At 35.5% G+C, this 23,560-nt stretch overlaps 1 protein-coding gene across 1 annotated transcript in view; it reads right to left on the bottom strand.

Moving 5' to 3' along the window:
- The window catches only part of LHX1 (LIM homeobox 1), a 54,874-nt gene extending 32,539 nt beyond the window's left edge, over positions 1-22,335 (bottom strand). The window contains 1 exon segment of the mRNA XM_060757027.2: positions 20,417-22,335. Coding sequence (XP_060613010.1) covers positions 20,417-20,586 — 170 coding nt within the window. The 5' untranslated portion in view covers positions 20,587-22,335.
- Positions 22,336-23,560: the final 1,225 nt, after the last annotated feature.

Here is a 23,560-nt window from a genome sequence, read left to right as displayed (position 1 = left end):
CACATCCATCATTGTGCGAGTCCACAGTGCTCTCTGGATGTAGGTGAACTACAACTCCCAAACTCAAGGTCAATGCCCACCAGATCCTTCCAGTATTTTCTGTTGGTCCTGGGAGTTCTTTGTGCCAACTTTGGTTCAATTCCATTATTGGTGGAGTTCAGAATGCTCTTTGATTGTAGGTGAACTATAAATCCCAGCAACTACAACTCCTAAATGACAAATCAATCCCCCACCAACCCCACCAGTATTAAAATTTGGGTGTATCGAGTATTTGGTCCAGTTAATGAAAATCCATCCTACCAATCAGATATTTACATTACGATTCATAACAGTAGCAAAATGACAATTATGAAGTAGCAACGAAAATAATGTTATGGTTGGGGGTCACCACAACATGAGGAACTGTATGAAGGGGTCACGGCACTAGGAATGTTGAGAATCACTGATAGATAGATAGATAGATAGATAGATAGATAGATAGAGGGAGCCTTTCCCCCCTGTTGTTGGTATTGAAATTAGTGTGCATCTTACAATCGGTAGCGTCTAACAATCGAAGAAATACGGTATATATGGATTTCTGAAACGAATCACAAGAGCAAAATCAAAACGGCGACGGATGAAAATACCATATGAAACACTTCCATAGAAAACATATGGAGAAATGAGAAGGTGGCCACCACCATTTTCCCAGTTTGTCTGCCCGGGAATTGTGTTTGTTTTATCCGGACTGATAGAAGTGCTCAGATCTGGTTTTGATACAGGGTTATAATGAATTGGTGGGCAAAATGTCTGTGATACTACTGGAAACGGAGAGGGAAATCTATGCAAAATCAGATGGGAGCAAGAACCAAACTTGGAATGCAAATGACAAATATAGCTAAACAATGTTGTCAACCCACCGATTGACAAATGAAGACCCTTAAGACATAAGAAACAGAATTAGAACACATATTGAAAAAAACTCGAAATCAAAATAATACTAGAAAATAGGCACCAGCGTAGCCGTGTCTCTGCGGGGAAGTATTTCACAAAGCGGACAACCGAACAGCAGAAGAGCGTTCCCTTTCCGTCACGTAATGAGCAAAATAGACTTCGAGATGGTAAGGATTGTAAGGGCATTTGAAAGCAAACCAAGATAAGTCAGGGCCGGGACACACTCTCATCAGCGACAGGCTCACTACCATCAGGGCCAGGCACACTCCCAATATTACAATTATTAATATTATTGCTTACCCGCCTCTCCCCGTGGCTCGATAAGATTTGAATACAAAATTGGTGCGTTGTATTTAGCACCAGTGTGAAGAAGACACAAATAAAGGAGTTGGCGATGCGTAACACTTGCCCCAGGAATGGTGATGCGAAAAGACAAATGAATACATTGAACCTGAACTCGGACTAGAAGCGAAAACGACCAAACGGAGGCTATTATGCTTTGGCCCTATCATGAGACGGCATTGTCAATTTGGAAAAGGGAAGAAAAGAGAAGACGGGCACTGGACGATAGTTTCAGAGGCCAGATTTCAAGTCCATCAAAAAACAATGGATAACACTCTCTCAGCCTCAGAGGAAGACAAAGGTTCTGAACTAACCTGGCCAAGGCACAACAACAACAACAACAACAACAACAACAACAACAACAAAACAGACAGGGTCAAGGTTCAGAGAAGGCCTTCGTATCAGAATCATAGATTCAAAGAGTTGGAAGAGACCTCATGGGCCATCCAGTCCATCAGAGGAGGAAAGGTCGCAAACACATGCCTTGTGTTCCTTCCCAACTCTTCATTTCCTCTGCCCATTCCTTGGATATTATGCCTTTCCCTCAAAAGAAAGGACCCAGGATTGCACAGCCTTCCATATCCATGGATTCCACATCCACCCTCTATGGCTTCAAAACATCCATAACCCCCTCCCACAACTGTCACTCTTTATTTCTGTGATGGAAAATGCTTCTACTGCTCTATTCTCATCTGCGTCAAAGCAGAGGTGCAATGCATAATAATAATAATAATAATAATAATAATAATAATAAATCATACAGTCCTAGAGGCTTGGGAAGTGTCCGACTTGTGATTTTGTAATACGAAATCCAGCATATAGATCTCATTTGCTGTGACATACTGTGTTTTTGTGTCAGTAAAATAATAATAACAATAATAATAATGATACATCACCCAATCCTAGAGGCTTGGGAAGTGTTCAACTTGTGATTTTGTGATACGAAATCCAGCATATAGATCTCATTTGCTGTGACATACTGTGCTTTTGTATCAGTAAAATAATACTAATACTAATACTAATAATAAAATACATCACACAGTCCGAGACACTTGGGAAGTGTTTGACTTGTGATTTTGTGATACAAAATCCAGCATATAGATCTCGTTTGCTGTGACATACTGTGTTTTTGTGTCAGTAAAGTAATAATAATAGTAATAATAATACATCACACAGTCCTAGACGCTTGGGAAGTGTTCAACTTGTGATTCTGTGATACGAAATCCAGCATATATATCTCGTTTGCTGTGACATACTGTGTTTTTGTGTCAGTAAAATAATAATAATAATAATAATAATAATAATAATAATAATAATAATCACAGTCCAAGAGGCTTGGGAAGTGTTCGACTTATGATTTTGTGATACGAAATCCAGAATATAGATCTAGTTTGCTGTGACTTACTGTGTTTTTGTGTCAGAATAATAATAATAATAATAATCATCATCATCACAGTCCTAGAGGCTTGGGAAGTGTTTGACTTGTGATTTTGTGATACGAAATCCAGCATATAGATCTTGTTTGCTGTGACATACTGTGCTTTTGTGTCAATAATAATAATAATAATAATAATAATATATTACCAGTCTCTATTTGCAGATCAAATATTGACAAGTTGGTTCAGAAGAGCCAGTCAGTGGAAGGAGTAAAATAAGGCAGGAATTATAATAATAATAACAATAATAATAATAATACTATTATTAATAATACTGTGACATACTGTGTTTTTGTGTCAGCAAAATAATAATAATAATAATAATAATAATAATAATACCAGTCTCTATTTGCAAATCAAATATTGACAAGTTGGTTCAGAGGAGGTAGTCGGTGGAGAGGGGAAAATAAGGCAGGAATAATAATAATAATACTATTAATAATAATACTCAGCATTAAACGTGTAAATGTTCTAGTGCTTTAGTGCTGGATTACAATTTGATAGGCCCCTAGTATTTTAGTGCTGGGTTACAATTGGATAGTCCCGAATCCCAGTCTTCACGCACACCACCACAGAGCTCAGAAAAAGTTACTTTTTGAGGGATGCTATTCCTCATATTTCCCTATAGCATTAATGCTGCTCTTCTAGACATGAAAGATCACTTTTTCCATCTCTCTTCGCTCTTCCCTTCGTCCTCTTTTCTCTCTTCTTTCCATCTATTTCCCTCCTCCCTTCCTCCTCTCTCTTTCCTCCCCTTTGGATGAAGTTAGGAAACAAATGGCAGAGTAGTATAACGATATTGTGAAGGAATTAGTGACCAATGTGTAATTTTTTACTCCTTGGCAATAACTACGATGCGCAGCGAGAGAAAACGCCTTCCCCAGATCTCACTAGTTACTTGTGTTCTGTACCACAATTTCTAGCTATACTAGGATAGATATAAATGGAATAATAATGTAAAAAACCTGATATTCATAAAACAACGCAACTGACATGTAGCTACTTTTTTGGGGCCTAAATCTGGTTATTGAAGACATGAGATCTGTGTTGACGCCACAACTGCGTCACCGGATCGATCCTAGCAAAGATTCAGCTATAAGGTTCAAAGCCATGGTGAGAAATGACTGAGTGGGCTTTGGATTTGCTCACTCTCATTTGGCCTTTTAAGAAAGTAACTTCTCCAGCTCTGCCCATTGTGTTCAATAGAGGAAAGACATACATGGCATCGTCGCAGTCCGATTTCTAGATGCAACGTTTCAAGCCATCTCCAAGTCAGGAGCTCTTATTCCCTTTTACCCGGAGAATCATCTGCGGCACCAGATGAATATTTTTTTTATCACTGTGGTGTTATTATTAATCATGATTAATAGATGAATAATATTTTACAGTTGTTATTAGAGGGTTGTTATTAGTGCCATAGCCAGGCCATGCTATGGGTGCTCCTAATAAAGCTTCACAGAAGAAAAAGAACATTAAACGAGTCTCCCTATGGAGAGAAAAAGCGGGATATAAACAAACATAATAATCAGAGATATCTCTAATATCTTTCTTTAGGAAGATATTCAGAAACTAATCCCACATACTTGGACCTAATGTGCATGGGTGTGTGGTGTGATGTTATCTACATGTAATTAATAATAATAATAATAATAATAATAATAATCTTCATGTATTATTTGCCAATACATCACACAGTCCAAGACACTTGGGAAGTGTCCGATGTGTGATCCAATACAACAGCCAGCAGAATTATCTTGTTTGCTGTGGACTCATCTTGTTGTGTTTCAAATAATAATAATAATAATAATAATAATAATAATAATAATAATAATAATGGGACCTGCACGCATTATTCGCCAATACATCACACAGTCCTAGACACTTGGGAAGTGTCCGACGTGTGATCCAATACAACAGCCAGCAGAATGATCTTGTTTCCTGTGGACTTATCTTGTGTTTCAAATAATAATAATAATAATAATAATAATAATAAATAATACATCACACAGTCCTAGACACTTGGGAAGTGTTCAACATTTGTGATTTTGTGATACGAAATCCAGCATATAGATCTCATTTGCTGTGACATACTATGCTTTTGTATCAGTAAAATACTACTACTACTACTACTACTACTACTACTAATAAAATACATCATACAGTCCTAGACACTTGGGAAGTGTTCGACTTTTGTGATACGAAATCCAGCATATAGATCTCGTTTGCTGTGACATACTGTGCTTTTGTATCAGTAAAATAATAATACTAATACTACTAATACTACTACTACTACTAATAATAATAATAATAATAAAATACATCATACAGTCCTAGACACTTGGGAAGTGTTCGACTTTTGTGATACGAAATCCAGCATATAGATCTCATTTCCTGTGACATACTGTGTTTTTGTGTCAGTAAAATAATAATAATAATAATAATAATAATAATAATAATAATATACTATAATAATGCCTCTAATACCCCAGGCCCTGGGGAAGAGTCCGATATTCAGAGATGAATCCCAGACACTTTGTCCTAATGTGCATGGATGTGTGGTGTGATGTACATGTAAATAATAGTAATAATAATAATAATAATAATGATACCCAGCTCTCAACACAAAATTCATGTGTTCCATAGACATAATAACAATCATAATATAATACCTCTAATATCCCAGGCCCTTGGGAAGAGCCCGATATTCAGAGACGAATCCCTGACACTTTCATCTAATGTGCATGTACGCTGTGTTGTTATGTACATGTAAATAATAATAATAATAATAATAATAATAATATTCTAATAATACCTCTAATACCACAGGCCCTTGGGAAGAGTCTTATATTCAGAGACAAATCCCAGACACTTTGTCCTAATGTGCATGGATGTGTGGTTTGATGTACATGTAAATAATAATAATAATAATAATAATAATAATAATAATGATACCCAGCTCTCAATACAAAATGCATGTGTTCCATAGACATAATAATAATAATAATAATAATAATAATAATAATATAATACCTCTAATATTCCAAGCCCTTGGGAAGAGTCCGATATTCAGAGACCAATCACAGACACTTTGACCTAATGCGCATGTGTGCCGTGTTGTTATGTACAGTACATGTAAATAATAATAATAATAATAATAATATATAATATATCATAATATTCTAATAATATCTCTAATACCACAGGCCCTTGGGAAGAGTCCAATATTCAGTGACGAATCCCAGACACTATGTCCTAATGTGCATGGGTGTGTGGTGTGCTGTGGTGTTATGTACGTGCAATTAATAATATTAATAATACCTTACTGGGATCTGCGTGCATTATTCGCCGATACATCACACAGTCCTAGACACTTGGGAAGTGTCCGACTTGTGATCCAACACAACAGCCAACAGAGTGATCTTGTCTGCTATGGACTCATCTTGTTGTGTTTCAAATAACAACAACAATAACAACAACAACAATAATAATGATGGTACCCAGCTCTCAACACAAAATTCATGTGTTCCATAGACATAATAACAATCATAATATAATACCTCTAATATCCCAGGCCCTTGGGAAGAGCCCGATATTCAGAGACGAATCCCTGACACTTTCACCTAATGTGCATGTACGCTGTGTTGTTATGTACATGTAAATAATAATAATAATAATAATAATAATAATAATATAAAACCTCTAATATCCCAGGCACTTGGGAAGAGCCTAATATTCAAAGATGAATCCCAGAAACTTTGACCTAATGTGCATGAACGCTGTGTTATTATGTACATGTAATATCTATCTATCTATATATCTATCTATCTATATCTATATATAGATATATAGATATATATAAAATCTAATAATACCTCTAATATCCCAGATCCTTAGCAAGAGCACAGTATTCAGAGACGAATCCCAAACACTTGGACTTAATGTGCATGTGTTCTGTGTTGTTATGTACATGTAAATAATAATAATAATAATAATCTAATAATACCTCTAATATCTAATATTATCTCTGGGATTCATGATGAATCCCAGACATGAATCCCAGACACTTTGACCTCATGTGCATGTTGTTATGCATATGTAAATAATAATAATAATAATAATAATAATATAATAATAATAATAATAATCTAATAATACCTCTAATATCCCAGACCGTTTGCAAGAGCCCAGTATTCAGAGACGAATCCCAGATACTTGGACCTAATGTGCATGTACGCTGTGTTGTTATGCACATATAGAATCATAGAATCCTTTGGTTGGAAGAGACCTCATAGGCCATCCAGTCCAACCCCATTCTGCCAAGAAGCAGGAAAATTGCATTCAAAGCACCTACAACAACAACAACAACAACAACAACAACAACACACTAACAACAACAGGGATGTTTCTATTTCTGCTAAAATAAACCATCTGTCTCTCTGTCTCTTATAGTGAAGATGATGGAGAAAAGAAAGAATGAAGGAAGGGGAAGGAAAGTGAAAGGAAAGGAAGAAAAGAGAAAGAGAGGAAAGGAAAGGAAAGAAGAAGAAGAAAAGAGAAGGGAAGGGAAAGAGAGGAAGAAAGGGGAAGGGAAGAAAGGAAAGGAGAAAAGAGGAAGAAAAGAGAAGGGAAGGGAAATAGAAGAGAAAAAAGAAGAGGAGGGGAAGAAAAGGGAAAGGAAGAGAAAGGAAGAAAAAGGAAAGGAAGAATAAAAGGGAAGGGAAATCGAAGGGAAGGGAAGGAGAGGAAAAAAGGGAAAGGAAAGGATGAAAGGGGAAGGAAAGAAAGGAAAGAAGAGGAAGAAAAGGGAAGGAAATGGAAGGGAAAGAAACGAGAGGAAGTAAAGGGAAAGGAAATGAAAGTAAGAAAGGGGAAGGGAAGAAAGGAAAGAATCGGAAGGAAAATGGAAGGGAAAGAAAGGAGGGGAAGAAAAAGGAAGGGAAAGGAAAGGAAAAAAGCAAAAGGGAAGAAAGAAAATAAGAGGAAGAAAAGAGAAGGAAAATGGAAGGGAAGAAAGTAGAGGAAGAGAAGGGAAGGAAAGAAAGGACAGAAGAGGAAGAGAAGAGAAGAGAAGAGAAGAGAAGAGAAGGGAAATGGAAGGGAAGGGAAGAGAGGAAGGAAAGGAAGAAAATGGAAGGAAGAAAGGAATGGACAGGAAAGAAAGAAAGGGGAAGGGAAGAAAGGAGAGAAGAGGAAGAAAAGAGAAGGGGAGCAAATGGAAGGGAAGAGAAGGGAGGGAGAGGAAAGGAGAGGAAGAAAAGGGAAAGGAAGGGAAGAAAAGGGAAAAGGAAGAGAAAGAAGAAAGGAAAGGGAGAAAAGGAAATTAGGCCTCTAATCACATGAATGTTGATGGTCTTATGTATTTTAGATGTGTGGCATCTCTCCTCTAGCAGTGAGGAGAGGCAGGCCAAAATAACAACAACAACAACAACAACAACAACAACAACAATATGCACCAAGTCCAGCATTTACATGCCTATCAACATTTGCTTCTCTAAAGTGCATGGAAACTAAAAAACAATTCTGAGTCCCACATGTTTCCCTTTCTTCTGCTTTAGGGATCCAGACGCTTCTTGCAAATTTGATATATTGATTACTCTTGAAAAGGAAAACACCAGATAGATAGATAGATAAATAGATAGACAGATATTAAAGGACATCCACCTGCCTTTCTCTCAGCCATGTTTTAGGACTTCCCAATTTTGGAGGAAGGAAGGAAGGAAGGAAGGAAGGAAGGAAGGAAGGAAGGAAGGAGAGAAGGAAGTAAGGAAAGAAGAAAGGGGAGAAGGAAGGAAGGAAAAAAAGAAGGAAGGAAGGAAAGAAGGAAGGGGAGAAGGAAGGAAGGAAAGAAAGAAAGAAAGAAAGAAAGAAAGAAGGAAGGAAGGAAGGAAAGAAGGAAAGAAGGAAAGAAGGAAAGAAGGAAAGAAGGAAGGGGAGAAGGAAAGAAAGAGGGAAGGAAGGAAGGAAGGAAAGAAGAAAGGAAGGAAGGAAAGAAGGAAAGAAGGAAGGGGAGAAGGAAGGAAAGAAGGAAGGAAGGAAGTACAGAAGGAAGAAAAGAAGGAAGGAAAGAAGGAAGGAAAGAAGGAAGGAAGGAAAATCAAGTAGTCTTTAAGGGAGGAAAACACACCAGAAGGGGAAAAGGGAGGAAGGAAATAAAGGAGGGTGGAAGGGGAAGCTGGCTGGATGGATGGAAAAATAAAAGAAGGAGAAAGTTGAAGATGGGAGGAAGAGAGGAAGAAGAGAAGGAAGGAAGGTTGAAGAAAAGAAAAAGGGGGGAAAGGACAAAAGAAAGAAGAAGCGGAAGGAAGGGCAAGGAGAAACAGAAGGGGGAAAAAGACTGAAGGAAGGAAAGAACACGGGACTGATGGAAGGAAAGAAAGAAGGAAGGGAAAAGGAATAAAGGATAGAAAGGGGAGACGGGGAAGGAGGGGGAAAATAGTAGGCTGTAAGCGAAGGAAGTAGGCAAGAAAGGAGAAAAGAAGGAAGGAGGGATGGAAGGCGAGAAGGGAAGACTGAAGGAAGGAATGAGAAAGTTAAGGATGGAAGGAAGAAGGGAGGGAAGGGAAGGGAGAAAAAAGGAAGGAAGAAAAAAGAGGGAGGAAAGGACAAAAGAAAAGGGAGGGAGGAACGGAAAGGAGAAAGAAAAGAAAAGGAAGGGTGAAAAAGAAGACCGAAGGAAGGAAAGAAAGGGAAGGAAGGAAGGAAGGATGGGGAGAAGGGGGGAAAAGTGAGGGCAGGAGGGAAGAAGGAAGGGAAGAAAGGAAAAAGAAATGGGCTGTAAGGGAGGGAAGCATTCGGGGAGAGAGAGGCGGTTAAATAATAATAATAATAATAATAATAATAATAATAATAATAATAATTGTTACTGTTATTAAGATTAGAAGGGTAGATGTAAGAAAGGAAAGGGAAACAGCCTAGAAGGAAAGTTAAGAGCGGGAGGAAGAAGGGAGTGAAGGGAAGCGAAGAGGGGAAAAGTAAGGAAGAGTGAAGGAAAGAAAAGGGGAGGAAAGGACAAAAGAAAAGGGAGGAATGGGAAAGATAGTGAAAGGAAGGGGAAAAAGAAGAATGAAGGAGAGAAAGAGGGATGGGGGAAATGAAGAAAGGAAAGGCGGCGAAGGGAGAGAGGGAGGCAGCGGGTCTATGAATGATCTACCCGAATGATTCGGATCTTTTCCCTTCCTGTTTGGTGTGAGAAGCACTTTCCCGCTTCCTTCTCTTCTTTCGGAAAGAAAGAGAAAGAAGGAGGGAGGGAAGGAAGGGAAGAGAAAAGGAACGAAGAAAGGCGTTCCTTCCTTTCCTCCTTCTTTCCTTTCTTCCTTCCCTCCCTCTTTCTTTCCTTCCTTCCTTCCCCCCTCTTTCTTTCTCTCTTTCCTTCTCTCCCTCTTTCTTTCTCTCCTTCCTTCCTTCGCCCCTTTCTTTCTCTCTTTCCTTCTCTCCCTCTTTCTTTCTCTCCTTCCCTCCCTCCCTCTCTTTCCTTCTCTCCCTCCTTCTTTCTCTTTCCTTCTTTTCTCCCTCGTCCCTTCCTTTCTTTCCCCCCTTCCTTCCTTCTTTCACTCCTTCCTTCTCTCCTCCATTTCTTCTTTCCTTCCCTTCCTCCTTCCTTCCTCTCTTCTCTCCCTCCCTTCTTCTTTCTCTTTCCTTCTTTCCTCCCTTTTCCTTCCTTCCTTCTTCTTTTACCCCTTTCTTCTTTTACCTCTTTTTTCATTCCTTCTCTCCTCCCTCCCTCTTCCCTTCCTTCTTTCTTTTCCTTCATTCCTTCTTCCTTTCTTCCCTTCTTTCTTTTACCTCTTCCTTCCTTCTTTCCTTCCTTCTTCTTTTACTCCTTTCTTCATTCCTTCTCTCCTCCCTCCTTCCCTTCTTTCCTTTCTTCCCCCTCCTTTCTCTTTCCTTCTTTCCGCCCGCTTCTTTCCTTCTCTTTACACCTTCCTTCCTTCATTCCTTCTCTCTTCCCTTCTTTCGTTTACTCCTGCTTTCCTTCTCTTTCCTTCTCTCCTCCCTCCCTCCCTCCCTTCTTTCCTTCCTTACCTCCTTTCTTTCTTTCCTTCCTTCCTTTCCCCTTTTCCCGGCTCTTTCTCCCTTCAAACGCGCTTTAAAGCCGCGGTTTCTTTCCATAGTAAGCCGGGACCAAAGTATTCCACGCGTGTGTTTGCCTTGCTTTGGATTTCCCGGCTGGAAAGTCTACTCTTGGAAGGAGAAAAATCCCTAAGATTTCCCGAAGACTCCCATTTGGCAGCCTCTCTCCTGTCCCTTTGTAACCGCTACGCTTTGTTTTCCTGCTCCTTGAGTCTCCACCTCGAATATAATATAATAATAGATAATAAATGTAATCTAATGTAATTAATATAGTATAAATAAGAGATAAATATAATAAATATAATAATATAAGATGCAATGTAATATGATATGGCAAGAGATACTATAATAAAATACTATAATAATGCAATCTAATAGAAATATAATCAGAAATAATAAATATGATATAATTAATATAGTATAAATATAAGATGCAATGTAATATAATATGGCAAGAGATACTATAATAGAATAGAATTAATATATTAAAATACAACAGAACGGTCTAATGTAATATAATGTAAATATAAAATAAATATAATATAATTAATATGGTATAAATATAATAAGAGATTAAATATAATAATAATAATATAAGAGAGAATAAACATAATATAATTAATATAGTATAAATATAATAAGAGATAAATATAATAATAATAATATAAGAGAGAATAAATATAATATAATTAATATAGTATAAATATAATAAGAGATAAATATAATAATAATAATATAAGAGAGAATAAATATGATATAATTAATATAGTATAAATATAATAAGAGATAAAATATAATAATAATATAAGAGATCATAAATATAATATAATTGTTATAATAAATATAATAAGATGCAATGTAATATAATATGGCAAGAGACAGTATAATAGAATACTATAAAAATCAATCTAATATAAATATAATAATAAATAATAAATATGATATAATATAGTATAAATATAATAAGAGATAATAATAAGAGATAAATATAATAATATAAGGGATAATAAATATAATATAATTGTTATAATAAATATAATAAGATGCAATATAATATAATATGACAAGAGACAGTATAATAGAATACTATAATGATGCAATCTAACATAAATATAATAAGAAATAATAAATATAATATAATTAATATAGTATAAATATAATAAGAGATAAATATAATAATAATATAAGAGATCATAAATATAATAGTTATAATAAATATAATAAGATGCAATGTGTTATAATATGGCAAGAGATACTATAATAGAATACTATAAAAATCAATCTAATATAAATATAATAAGAAATAATAAATATAATATAATTAATATAGTATAAATATAATAAGAGATAAATATAATAATAATATAAGAGATCATAAATATAATAGTTATAATAAATATAATAAGATGCAATGTGTTATAATATGGCAAGAGATACTATAATAGAATACTATAAAAATCAATCTAATATAAATATAATAAGAAATAATAAATATAATATAATTAATATAGTATAAATATAATAAGAGATAAATATAATAATAATATAAGAGATCATAAATATAATATAATAGTTATAATAAATATAATAAGATGCAATGTAATATAATATGGCAAGAGACAGTATAATAGAATACTATAAAATCAATCTAATATAAATATAATAATAAATAATAAATATAATATAATTAATATAGTATAAATAAGAGATAAATATTATAATAATAATATCAGAGATCATAAATATAATATAATAGTTATAATAAATAATATAATATGGCAAGAGATACTATAATAGAATACTATAAAAATCAATCTAATATAAATATAATTAGAAATAATAAATATGATATAATTAATATAGTATCAATATAATAAGAGATAAATATAATAATAATATCAGAGATCATAAATATAATAGTTATAATAAATATAATAAGATGCAATGTAATATAATATGGCAAGAGATACTATAATAGAGTTAATATATTATAAAAAAATAATAGCAGAAAATAGAAGATATATTTATATTTCCCATAATAACGAAAAATATAACAGGATATATTTAAAATTACCATAATAAAATACAAGAGAATATAATATAAATATGATTAATATCATGAAATAACTTAAAAACGACAGGAAAGATAAACATAAAATAAAATAAAATATACAGCGTGGCCAGGACTATAGATTTCGGATTTCCCCTGATTTTGGAATCTTGGCGGCGGGAATTAATGCGGGTTGATCGCGCTTTAACTAGCCCTGGAGCCCTGCTTTGTCAAGCTCCCAAATCCCAGGAAATCCCACAAATAAACAGATCTAATCTCCGGTTTTTTCCACGGCCTCTTCGATCTCATTTCAGACCAAGATGCGAATCTGAGGATGTATGTATACCATACGTTCCCCCTCTCTATATATTATTTCAGTGTTTTTCCCCTATAGGAAGATATAGATAGATAGATTCTCATAGAAAGATATAATAAACGTTCAAAGTTTTTCTACAGGAAGGTGTGTATGTGTATATATGAACAGTTATTATATCTTTCTATGAGAAACCTATACCTATATATTCCTATAGTAAAAAAACTAACCTTGATAATACCTTTCTGGAAGAATATAGATATGACATATTTCTTCCTATCACATCTTTCTGTAAGAATATAGCTATCTAGGAAAGATATAGATAACTATATTCATAGGAATATCACAGAATCAGCAAGGTTCCCTTTGTAACCGCTACGCTTTGTTTTCCTGCAACTTTCGTCTATATTCATTCCTATAGAAAAAAGCTTGCCTGTTTCTATAAGAAGGTAGCTACCTATAGCATCCTATAGAAAGAAAAAACTCTACTCTTTATTTTAGCTTTCGATATCTATCTATTTGTTTATATCTTCCTATAGAGAAAAAAACTAACGGTTATTATATCTTTCTATAAGTATATCCTATATATCCTCTCTCTCTCTCTATATATATATAATATTATATAAATGTGTGTGTTTTTATATATATTATCTTTAGATAAGTATATCCTTTCTTTCGATAAGTATATATATATATATATATATATATAATATTATATACATAGAGAGAGAGGATATATAGGATATACTTATAGATATATATATTTACTATATATATATAAAATATTATATATATGTGTGTGTGTTTTTATATATATTATCTTTAGATAAGTATATCCTTTCTTTCGATAAGTATATATATATAATATTATATATATAGAGAGAGAGAGGATATATAGGATATACTTATAGATATATATACTTACTATATATATATAATATTATATATGTGTGTGTTTTTATATATATTATCTTTAGATAAGTATATCCTCTCTTTCGGTAAGTATACCCCCTTCTTTCTATAATATTATATAATTATATATATATATATAGAGAGAGAGAGAGTATATATAATATTATATGTATATATGTTTTATATATCTCATCTTTCTATAAGTACATCCTCTCTCCCTCCCTCTCTCTCTCTCTCTCTATATATATATATGAATAGAAAGCTGTGTGTATAATTATATTATATATTATATATATTTCTTTAAGTATATCATATATATATAGAGAGAGAGAGAGAGAGAGAGGATGTACTTATCGAAAGATGAGATATATAAAACATATATATGTGTGTGTGTGTGTGTGAATAGAAAGGTGTGTGTATAATTATATTATATATTATATATATTTCTTCAAGTATGTCATATATATATATATATACACACAGAGAGAGAGAAAGGAATGTATATAAACACATATTTCTTTAAATATGTCTCATATATATATATATATATATAGAGAGAGAGAGAGAGAGAGAAAGGAATGTGTGTGTGTATATATATATATATACATACATACATATATATATACATATATATATATACATACACACACACACACACACATCTATCTATCTATCTATCTATCTATCTATATATATATATATATATTCCTATAGAAAGTAACCCAGGTCGCTGGATTTAACGCTTATTGCATCTTTCTATAGAAATCTATATACAGTATCTATATGCTTCTCTCTCTCTCTCTCTCTATATATATATATAGGAATATATATTATAGAATACAAGAATTCTATATAATGTGGAATATAAGGAACTCACTTAGCTGGACTAAATATTTAGTGTATTCTATAGTGCTCTCTCTAAATATATAGGCACATACATACATTATCTCTCTCTCACACACACATATATGTATTATATGTGTGTGTGTATGAGAGAGATAATGTATAACACATATATTCTCTCACACACACATATCATATATATTATATATAATAGAAAGAAATAATATATATGTGTGCGATATATATTATGTTATATATTATAAAATATGTGTGTGCCATATATTATACAATAATATATGCTATATTATATATATTATATAATATATAACATAATGTTATATAATATATATATCACATATATTCTTTCTCTCTCTCTCTCACACACACACACACACACACATATATAATATATATAGCAAGTATTATTATAATATATATTATAATATATAATATTATATATAACACATACATATATATTATAATATATAATATATCGCACATATATTTTGTAATAGATACTATTTCTCTCTTTCTATAGAAGGAAACAGACTTCCCCCAGATTTTACATTTATTATATCTATTTTTTCCGAGTTTAAAATGGTATTTTCTCCTTTGCATGTTTTGCCTTCCTCTTAAATCCGCTATCAAAACCATTGAACCGGTGTATCAACGAAAACAGGATGGTAAAACATCCGGGCAACCTCCCCTGGGCAACATCCTTGCAGACGGCCAGTTCTCTCACACCAGAAACGACTTGCAGTTTCTCAAGTCACTCCTGACACACAAAAAATAATTAAATAATATTAATACTAATAATAGAGCTTTCCTTGCTCCTTTTCAAATAAAATCCTGACTAATAATAATAATAATAATAATAATGTGCTACATTATTATTATTATTATTATTAATAGTAATAATAATAATAATAATGTGCTACATTATTATTATTATTAAAGACAATAATTCTGTGTTGTTATTAACTACACATGCGGATAATACTAATACAAAATAGTATATTGGTATTGAACACCAGTACTATTTTGTGTTGTTGTTATTATTATTATTAGTATTGAGAATAGCAATTCAGTGTCTGTTATTAGCAACGAATGAAGACAATACTAATGCTAATACTAGCAATATAACAAAACAGTATTGGTATTGTACACAATACTATTTTGCATGTTGTTATTGTTATTATAATTAGTATGATTATTATTGAGAATAGTAATTCAGTGTTGTGATAACTGAATTACTATTCTCAATAATAATCATACTAACAACAATCATACTGTTTTGTTATATTGCTAGTATTATCCACATGTGCAATATAACAAAACAGTATGATTGTTACTATTACTGTCATTATTGAGAATAGCAATTCAGTGTTGTGATGGACAACACATGTGGATAATACTAACAATATAACAAAATAGTATTATTATTACTACTACTAGTAGTAGTAATAATAATACTATTATTACTAATATGCTAATGATTGTTATATTGATGTTTAATTGTTGATGCTATTGTTTTAACTGTCCCATATTCGTTTTGTGATGTTTTTGCATTGCATTTTGCTGCTGTTAACTGCTTTGAGTCGCCTGAGGACTGAGAAAAGCGGTATATAAATAAAGTAAATAAATAAATAAAGTAAATAGTCTCGTTTTGGTAATTACCTATTTACCTATTACTATTAGTATTGTCCACAAATACTATTTTGCATTGTTGTTACTGTTATTAATATTGAGAATAGAAATGCAGTGTTGTGATGAACAACACACGTGGATAATTCTAATAATATAACAAAATAGTATTATTATTAGTAGTATTTGTATTGTACAACAATACTACTTTGTATTGCTGTTGTTGTTACTGAGAATAGTAATTCAGTGTTGTGATGAACAACACATGTGGGTAATACTAACATTATAACAAAATAATATTGGTATTATTATTGTTATTAATATTAGTAGTATTAGTATTGGTGTTGTAAACCAATACAATTTCATGTTGTTGTTGCTGCTGCTGTTGTTGTTACTATTAGTCATTATTGAGAATAGTAATTCAGCGTGTTGTGATGGACAACACATGTGGATAATACTAACAATATAACAAAACAATATTATTATTGGGTTATTGTAGGTTTTTCCGGGCTATATGGCCATGTTCTGGAGGCAATTTTTCTCCTGACGTTTCGCCTGCATCTATGGCAAGCATCCTCAGAGGTAATGAGGTCTGTTGGAAGTATTATTATTAGTTTTGGTATTGTACACTAACATGTGGATAATACTAACAATATAACAAAACAAGATTATTATTATTATTATTATTATTATTATTAGTTTTGGTATTGTATACCAACATGTAGATAATATTAACAAAATAACAAATTATTATTATTAGTAGTAGTAGTAATGATATTGTACACCAATATGATTTTGTGCTGTTGATGTTGTTGTTATTGTATATATTGTATATTCTATATGATGAACATTGCCTTCATTATTATTACTATTCCGGTTTGTTCTCATGGCATCCAGAAGTCACTCTGAGTTTGCTTTTGCAGAGAGGAGAAGCGGGTGTATGTAAACAATAATAATAATAATAATAATAATAATAATAATAATTGGTTTATAAGGAAATTGTCGAAATAATGTGGTTTGGGACCACTTGAACACTCTGCCATGAGCTACTGGGAATCAAACCTTTTGTGGAGAGCTTATTATTATTATTATTATTATTATTATTATTATTATATTGACACAAAAATGCACAAAAATAATATAATATTATAATATTATACTACATTATTACTTGAACACTCTGCCATTAACTCTTGGGAGATTATTATTATTATTTTTATTATTATATTTTACTGACACAAAACACACAAAAATAATATTATATTATATTGTGTTATAATATTATATTATTACTTGAACACTGCCATGAACTCCTGGAAGCTAATTATTTTTATTATATAAAAAATAATAATAGTTCAAGTAATAATATTATATTTTTGTGTGTTTTGTGTCAGTAAAATATTATATAATAATATTATTATATATATTTTACTGACACAAAACACACAAAAATAATATAATATTATTACTTGAACTCTTGAATATTATTACTCTGCCATAAACACCTGGGATAGATAGATAGATAGATAGATAGATAGATAGAATATGCATCTCCCTATTTCTGAAGTTGGCATTTCTGTTTAGCTCTGATGGGCCTTGACTGACAGCTGGGAGAAAGGGGAGGGACTCACCCCTGAAAGGGGAACAAAGGCTTGCTTTGGGAAGTGGGGGGGGGGGGGCTCCCTTTTCCTTTCCTATTTTACCTTTACTTCCTTTTTCCTTTCCTTCTACTCAAAATCCTTCCACCCAAAGGACTTCTCTCACCCTCCAAATAGCTCTCAAGGAAACTTGGTGGGACCCCCCCTTTTTAAGGCTCTCCAAGCTTGGGAGTTGTAGTTTCCCAAGGCCTTTTGGCCTTCTCTGCCCACACCACAACTCCCAGGGTCAAAACCCGAAGGCAGGATGGAGGTGGAAGACAACACTGAAGGCAAGCGCCACTACAAGAGCTAATAATAATAATAATAATAATAATAATAATAAAAATAATAACAACAATAATCTGTCCCTGGGGTTTTTGCCCAGCCCAATGGATGCCTATGTGACCCCACTTTCAGGGCCCTGGGAGTTGCAGTTTGGCCGAGAAAGCAAAGGACAGAGCCATGGGGGGAAATTGTAGCACCGTATGTCATATTGAAATTAGTAGTAATATTAATAATATGGTGGAGAAGGAGGAGGAAGAAGAAGGGGAGGAAAAGGAGGAAAACAATGTAGAAGTACTGGAGGAGGAGGAAGTTGAAGGAGGAAGAAGAAGAAAACGAGAAGGAGAACTAATAGTTATGAAGGAGGAAGGAGTCCTAGTAGTGAAGGAGGAGGAAGAAGAGGGAGAGAAGAAAAAGTAGTAGTGGAGGAGGAAGATAAACGGAAAAAGAGGAGGAGAGGAAAAGGAGCAGGAGGAGAGAAGAAGAAGAAAAGGAAGTAGACGAAAAATAGGAGGAGAGGAAGAAAAGGAGAAAGAGGAGCAAAAAAGAAGAGGAGGAAGAAGACGGAAAAAGAGGAGGAGAAAGAAGAAGACAAAAAAGGAGGGAAAAGAGAAGAAAACGGAAAAGAAGAGGAGACGGAGGAGGAAGTAGTAGTGAAGGAAGAGGAGAGGAAAAGGAGAAAGAGGAGGAAGAAGAAGAGAAGTAGGAGGAAGGCGAAAAAGAGAAGGAGAGGAAGAAGAGGAGGATGAGAAAGAAGGAGAGGAGGAAGAAGGAGAAAAAAAGAAGAGGTTTTCTTTTGCAGAGAGGAGAAGCGGGTATATGTAAACATAATAATAATAATAATAATCATCATCATCATCATCTTTGGTTTATAAGACGGAGGAGGAAGCTGTAGTAGTGGTGAAAGAAGAGGAGAGGAAAAGGAGGCGGAGGAGGAAGAAGAAGAGGAGTAGGAGGAAGAAAGCTAAAGACAAAAAAGAGGAGGAAGAGGAAGGCGAAAAAGAGGAGGAGAGGGTGAAGGGGGGAAAGAGGAAAAAGAAGAAGACAAAAAAGGAGGAGAAAGAAGGAGAGGAGGAAGAAGGAGAAGGAAGAAGAGGGGGAGAAAGAAGACAAAAAAGAAGGAAAAGAGGGGTAAAGAAGGAGGAAGAAGGCGAAAAACAAGAGAGGATGAACAGGGAAGGAGGAAGAAAAAGACGACGAAAAAAGGAGGAGAAAGAAGGAGAGGAAGGAAGAAGACGGGGAGGAAGAAGACAAAAAAGAAGGAAAAGAGGAAGGAGCAAAAAGGGGAAAAGGAGGAGGAAGAAGAAGGCGAAAAACAGGAGAGGATGAACAGGGAAGGAGGAAGAAGGAGAAGAAGGAAGAAGAGGGGGAGGAAGACGACAAAAAAGAAGAAAAAGAGGAAGGAGAAAAAAGATGAGGAGAAAGAAGTCAAAAAAGAGGAAAAGGGGGAGGAAGAAGGCGACAAAGAGGAGGAGAGGATGAACAGGGGAAGGAAAAAGAAGAAGAAAAGGAGGGGGGAGGAGAGGAAGGAGAGGAGAAGGAGAAAGAAGGAGAAGAGGGGGAGGAAAAAGAAGGAAAAGAGAATGGAGAAAAAAGAATAGGAGAAAGAAGACAAAAAAGAGGAAAAGGAGGAGGAAGAAGAAGGCGAAAAAGAGGGGGGAATGAACAGGGGAAGGAGGAAGAAGAAGAAGACAAAAAGGAGGGGGAAGGAGAGGAGGAAGAGGAGAAGGGAAAAGACAGAAAAGAGGAGAAGGAGAGGAGGAAGAAGAGGAGTAGGAGGCGAAGCTGCAACCCTACCGCCCCTCTGTCCCTGTCCCGGGTTTGTGCGGAGTCTCCTTCGCGGAGAGGAAAAGCGGGCTCCAGAGCAAGATCCGCGTGTGTTTGGAGGGCCTTCTTCTTCTTTTGGGGGGCGTCGAGCCCCCTTCCCTGCCCAGCCTGGCCCGTCCTTTCTTACCGGAAGAAGTCGTTCTTGCAGTAGAGCTTCCCTTCTCGGGAGAAGCACTTCTCGGTGAGGTTGCACTTGCACTCGCAGCACTGGACGCACTTGACGTGCCAGGCCCGGTCCAGCACGTTGAGCAGGAAGCGGTCCAGGATGGGGCGCTTGCACCCCGCGCAGTGAACCATCCTGGGCGGGAAGGAGGGCGGGAGGAAGGGGGGGGCAGGCCCTCCGGACCGGGGTGGGTGGGGGGGATATTGGACAGGGAAGGAAAGAAGGAAGGAAAGAAGGGCACAGAGGAGGGGAAAAGGAGAGAAGGACTCTAAAGAAGGCTCCAGGAAGGAAGGAGGAAAGAGAGGAAGGAGGAAAGAGAAAAAGGAGGAAAGAAAAGAAGGGGGAAAGAGAGAAAGGAAGGAAGAGAAGGAGGAGGAAAGAGAGAAGGAAACAAAAGAAAGCTCCACGAAGGAAGCGAGAAAGAGAGGAAGGAGGAAAGAGAAAACGGAGGAAAGAAAAGAAGGGGGAAAGAGAGGAAGGAATGAAGAGAAGGAGGAGGAAAGAGAGACGGAAACAAAAGAAGGCTCCACGAAGGAAGCGAGAAAGAGAGGAAGTAGGAAAGAGAGAAAGGAATGAAGAGAAGGAGGAGGAAAGAGAGAAGGAATCAAAAGGAAGCGAGAAAGAGGGGAAGGAGGAACGACAAAAAGGAGGAGACAGAAAGGAAGGAAGAGAAAGAGGAGGAAAGAGAGAAGAGATCGAAAGAAGGCTCCACGAAGGAAGCGGGAAAAGAGGGGAAGGAGGACAGAGAGGTAAAAGGAAAGAGAGGAAGGAGGAAAGAGAGAAAGTATCGAAAGGAAGGAAGGAAGAGAAGAAGGAGGGGGAAAAAGGAGGAAAACAAGAAAACAAAGGGGACTTCACGAAGGAAAGGGGAAAGAAAAGGAGGGAGAAAGAGAGGAATGGAAGAAATGAAGAACAGGAGAGAAAGAGAAAAAAGAGGGAAAAGGAGAATGTAGGAAGAGAAGAATGGGAGAGGAAGAGAAGAAGGCAAGACAAGAAATACAAAGACAACTTGAAAGAAAGGGAAAGAAAAGGAGGGAGAAAGAGAAGGAAAAGAGGCGCGCACAAGGGAAAAGGAAGAAGAAGGAAAGAGGGTTAAAAAAGAGAGAGAGAAGGAAAAGAAAACACAAAAGAAAGAGGAGAAAAAGAAGGAAGGGAGGAAGGAAGAAAGAAGTCTCGGGGAAGGAAGGGAAAAGAAAAGGAGGGAAAGAAAGGGAAGAAAAGAAGGAAGAGAAGTCTGGGCGAAGGAAGGGAAAAGGAAAGGAAGGAAAGAAGGAAAAGCAGTCTGGGCGAAGGGAAGAGGAAAGGAAGGGAAGGAAGGGAAGGGTTTAACTCAGGAGGCGACGTTTGGGAAGGAGGACCATCTGCAGAGCCTTCTTCTTCCTCCTTGGCTCCTTCCTTCCTGCGGAAACGTTTCCCCGGATCTCTTCCGTGTTTGTGAGGTGGAAGCGGTCGGGCTTAAGAAGCATCAGCCCGGAAGCCTTCCGCGACCCTGGGAAGCATCCCGGAATTACCCAAAGAGAGAGAGGAAGAAGAGGGAGAGCATCCGGATTGAGGTAGAGAGAGAGAGCAGTCCCAAGTGCAGCTTGACATGGAGAGCCTGGAGGGAGAAGAAGAGCCTTCAATTCGGAAGTGTCGGAAGCAAAAGTTCGGGTTCCGGCTCCATTCGGAAGGAAGGAAGAGGAAGAGGAGGAAGAAAAGCCCCCCTTGGATCTCCCTTCCTCCTTGGGGCATGGACCCCCTCCTGGCTCCCTCTCCTCCTAAGGAAAGGGAAGCCCCCTCCTTCTCTCCTTGCCTTCTTCTTTTCCTCTTTTCCTTCCTTCCTTCCTTCCTCCTTCTATCTTCTCTCAGCACTAGACTGCCTGCTCCCTCTCTTCCCCAGCCTTATGCAGTGACCTCTGACGTCACGGGCAACGCCGGCCAATCAGCGCCCTCCCTCCCTCTTCCTCCTCCTCCTCCTGCATCCGAGCATCCTTCTGCCTCCTCTTCGGGATGGACCACAGGCAGAGAGAGCCTCCTCTTCCCCCCTCTTCCAAAACAGAGAGAGAGAGAGAGAGAGAGGAAATAGGCTGGTGTGTGGCTTCTCCCCTGCCTGCCTGCCTTCCTCCAAGTTGGAGGAAAGTTTCCAGCCAGGCCAGGAAGGATCCGGTAGGTCGCTGGGGCTGGGGAAGGGGCTGGGGAAGGGAGCCTGGGGGGCTTGCAATGGGTCCGGGTGAGGGGGGGGATTCATTGCCTTCAGAGGGAGGGGGGAGAGCCCTTGGAATTGCCTTTGATAGAGCCATACAGGGAGATCTGGAGAGAGGGAGGGAGAGAGAAGGAGACAGAGAGAGAGAGAGAGAGAGAGAGAGAGAATGTGTGTGTCTGGATATATATATATATATATATATATATATATATATATACTATATTTACTATATTTACTATATTATATATATATATTAGACAGACTGTCCGACAGAGATACACACACACACACACACACATATAAATACAGTAAATATATATATTTACTATATTTACTATATGATATTTATCAGACAGACTGTCTGACTGATTAATATAATATAATATAATATATATTTACTATATTTACAATATTATATATATTAGACAGACTGTTTGAAAGATATATATATATATATACTATATTTACTATATTTACTATATTTACTATATGATATTTATCAGACAGACTGTCTGACTGATTAATATAATATAATATATAATACAGTAAATATATGTTTACTATATTTACTATATTATATATATTAGACAGACTGTATGACTGATATATATATATATATATGATATTAACTATATTATATATATTAGACTGTCAGACTGAGATATATATATATATATAATTTTACTATATTATATATTATATTGCTATATTATATATAAAATGTATTATATAAAATATATAATATGTATTATTTACTATAATATTATAATATATGTATTATTTACTATATTATTTTACTATATTATATATATTAGTCAGACTGTGTGACTGATATATATATTAATTTCACTCTAATATATATATATATATATATAGTATTATTATAGTATTATTTACTACATTTTATATATATAATTTTACTCTAT

This window comes from Anolis sagrei, chromosome 11, assembly GCF_037176765.1.
Source record: "Anolis sagrei isolate rAnoSag1 chromosome 11, rAnoSag1.mat, whole genome shotgun sequence".
NCBI classification, from domain to species: domain Eukaryota; kingdom Metazoa; phylum Chordata; class Lepidosauria; order Squamata; family Dactyloidae; genus Anolis; species Anolis sagrei.
This window is presented reverse-complemented; position numbering and strand designations above follow the sequence as displayed.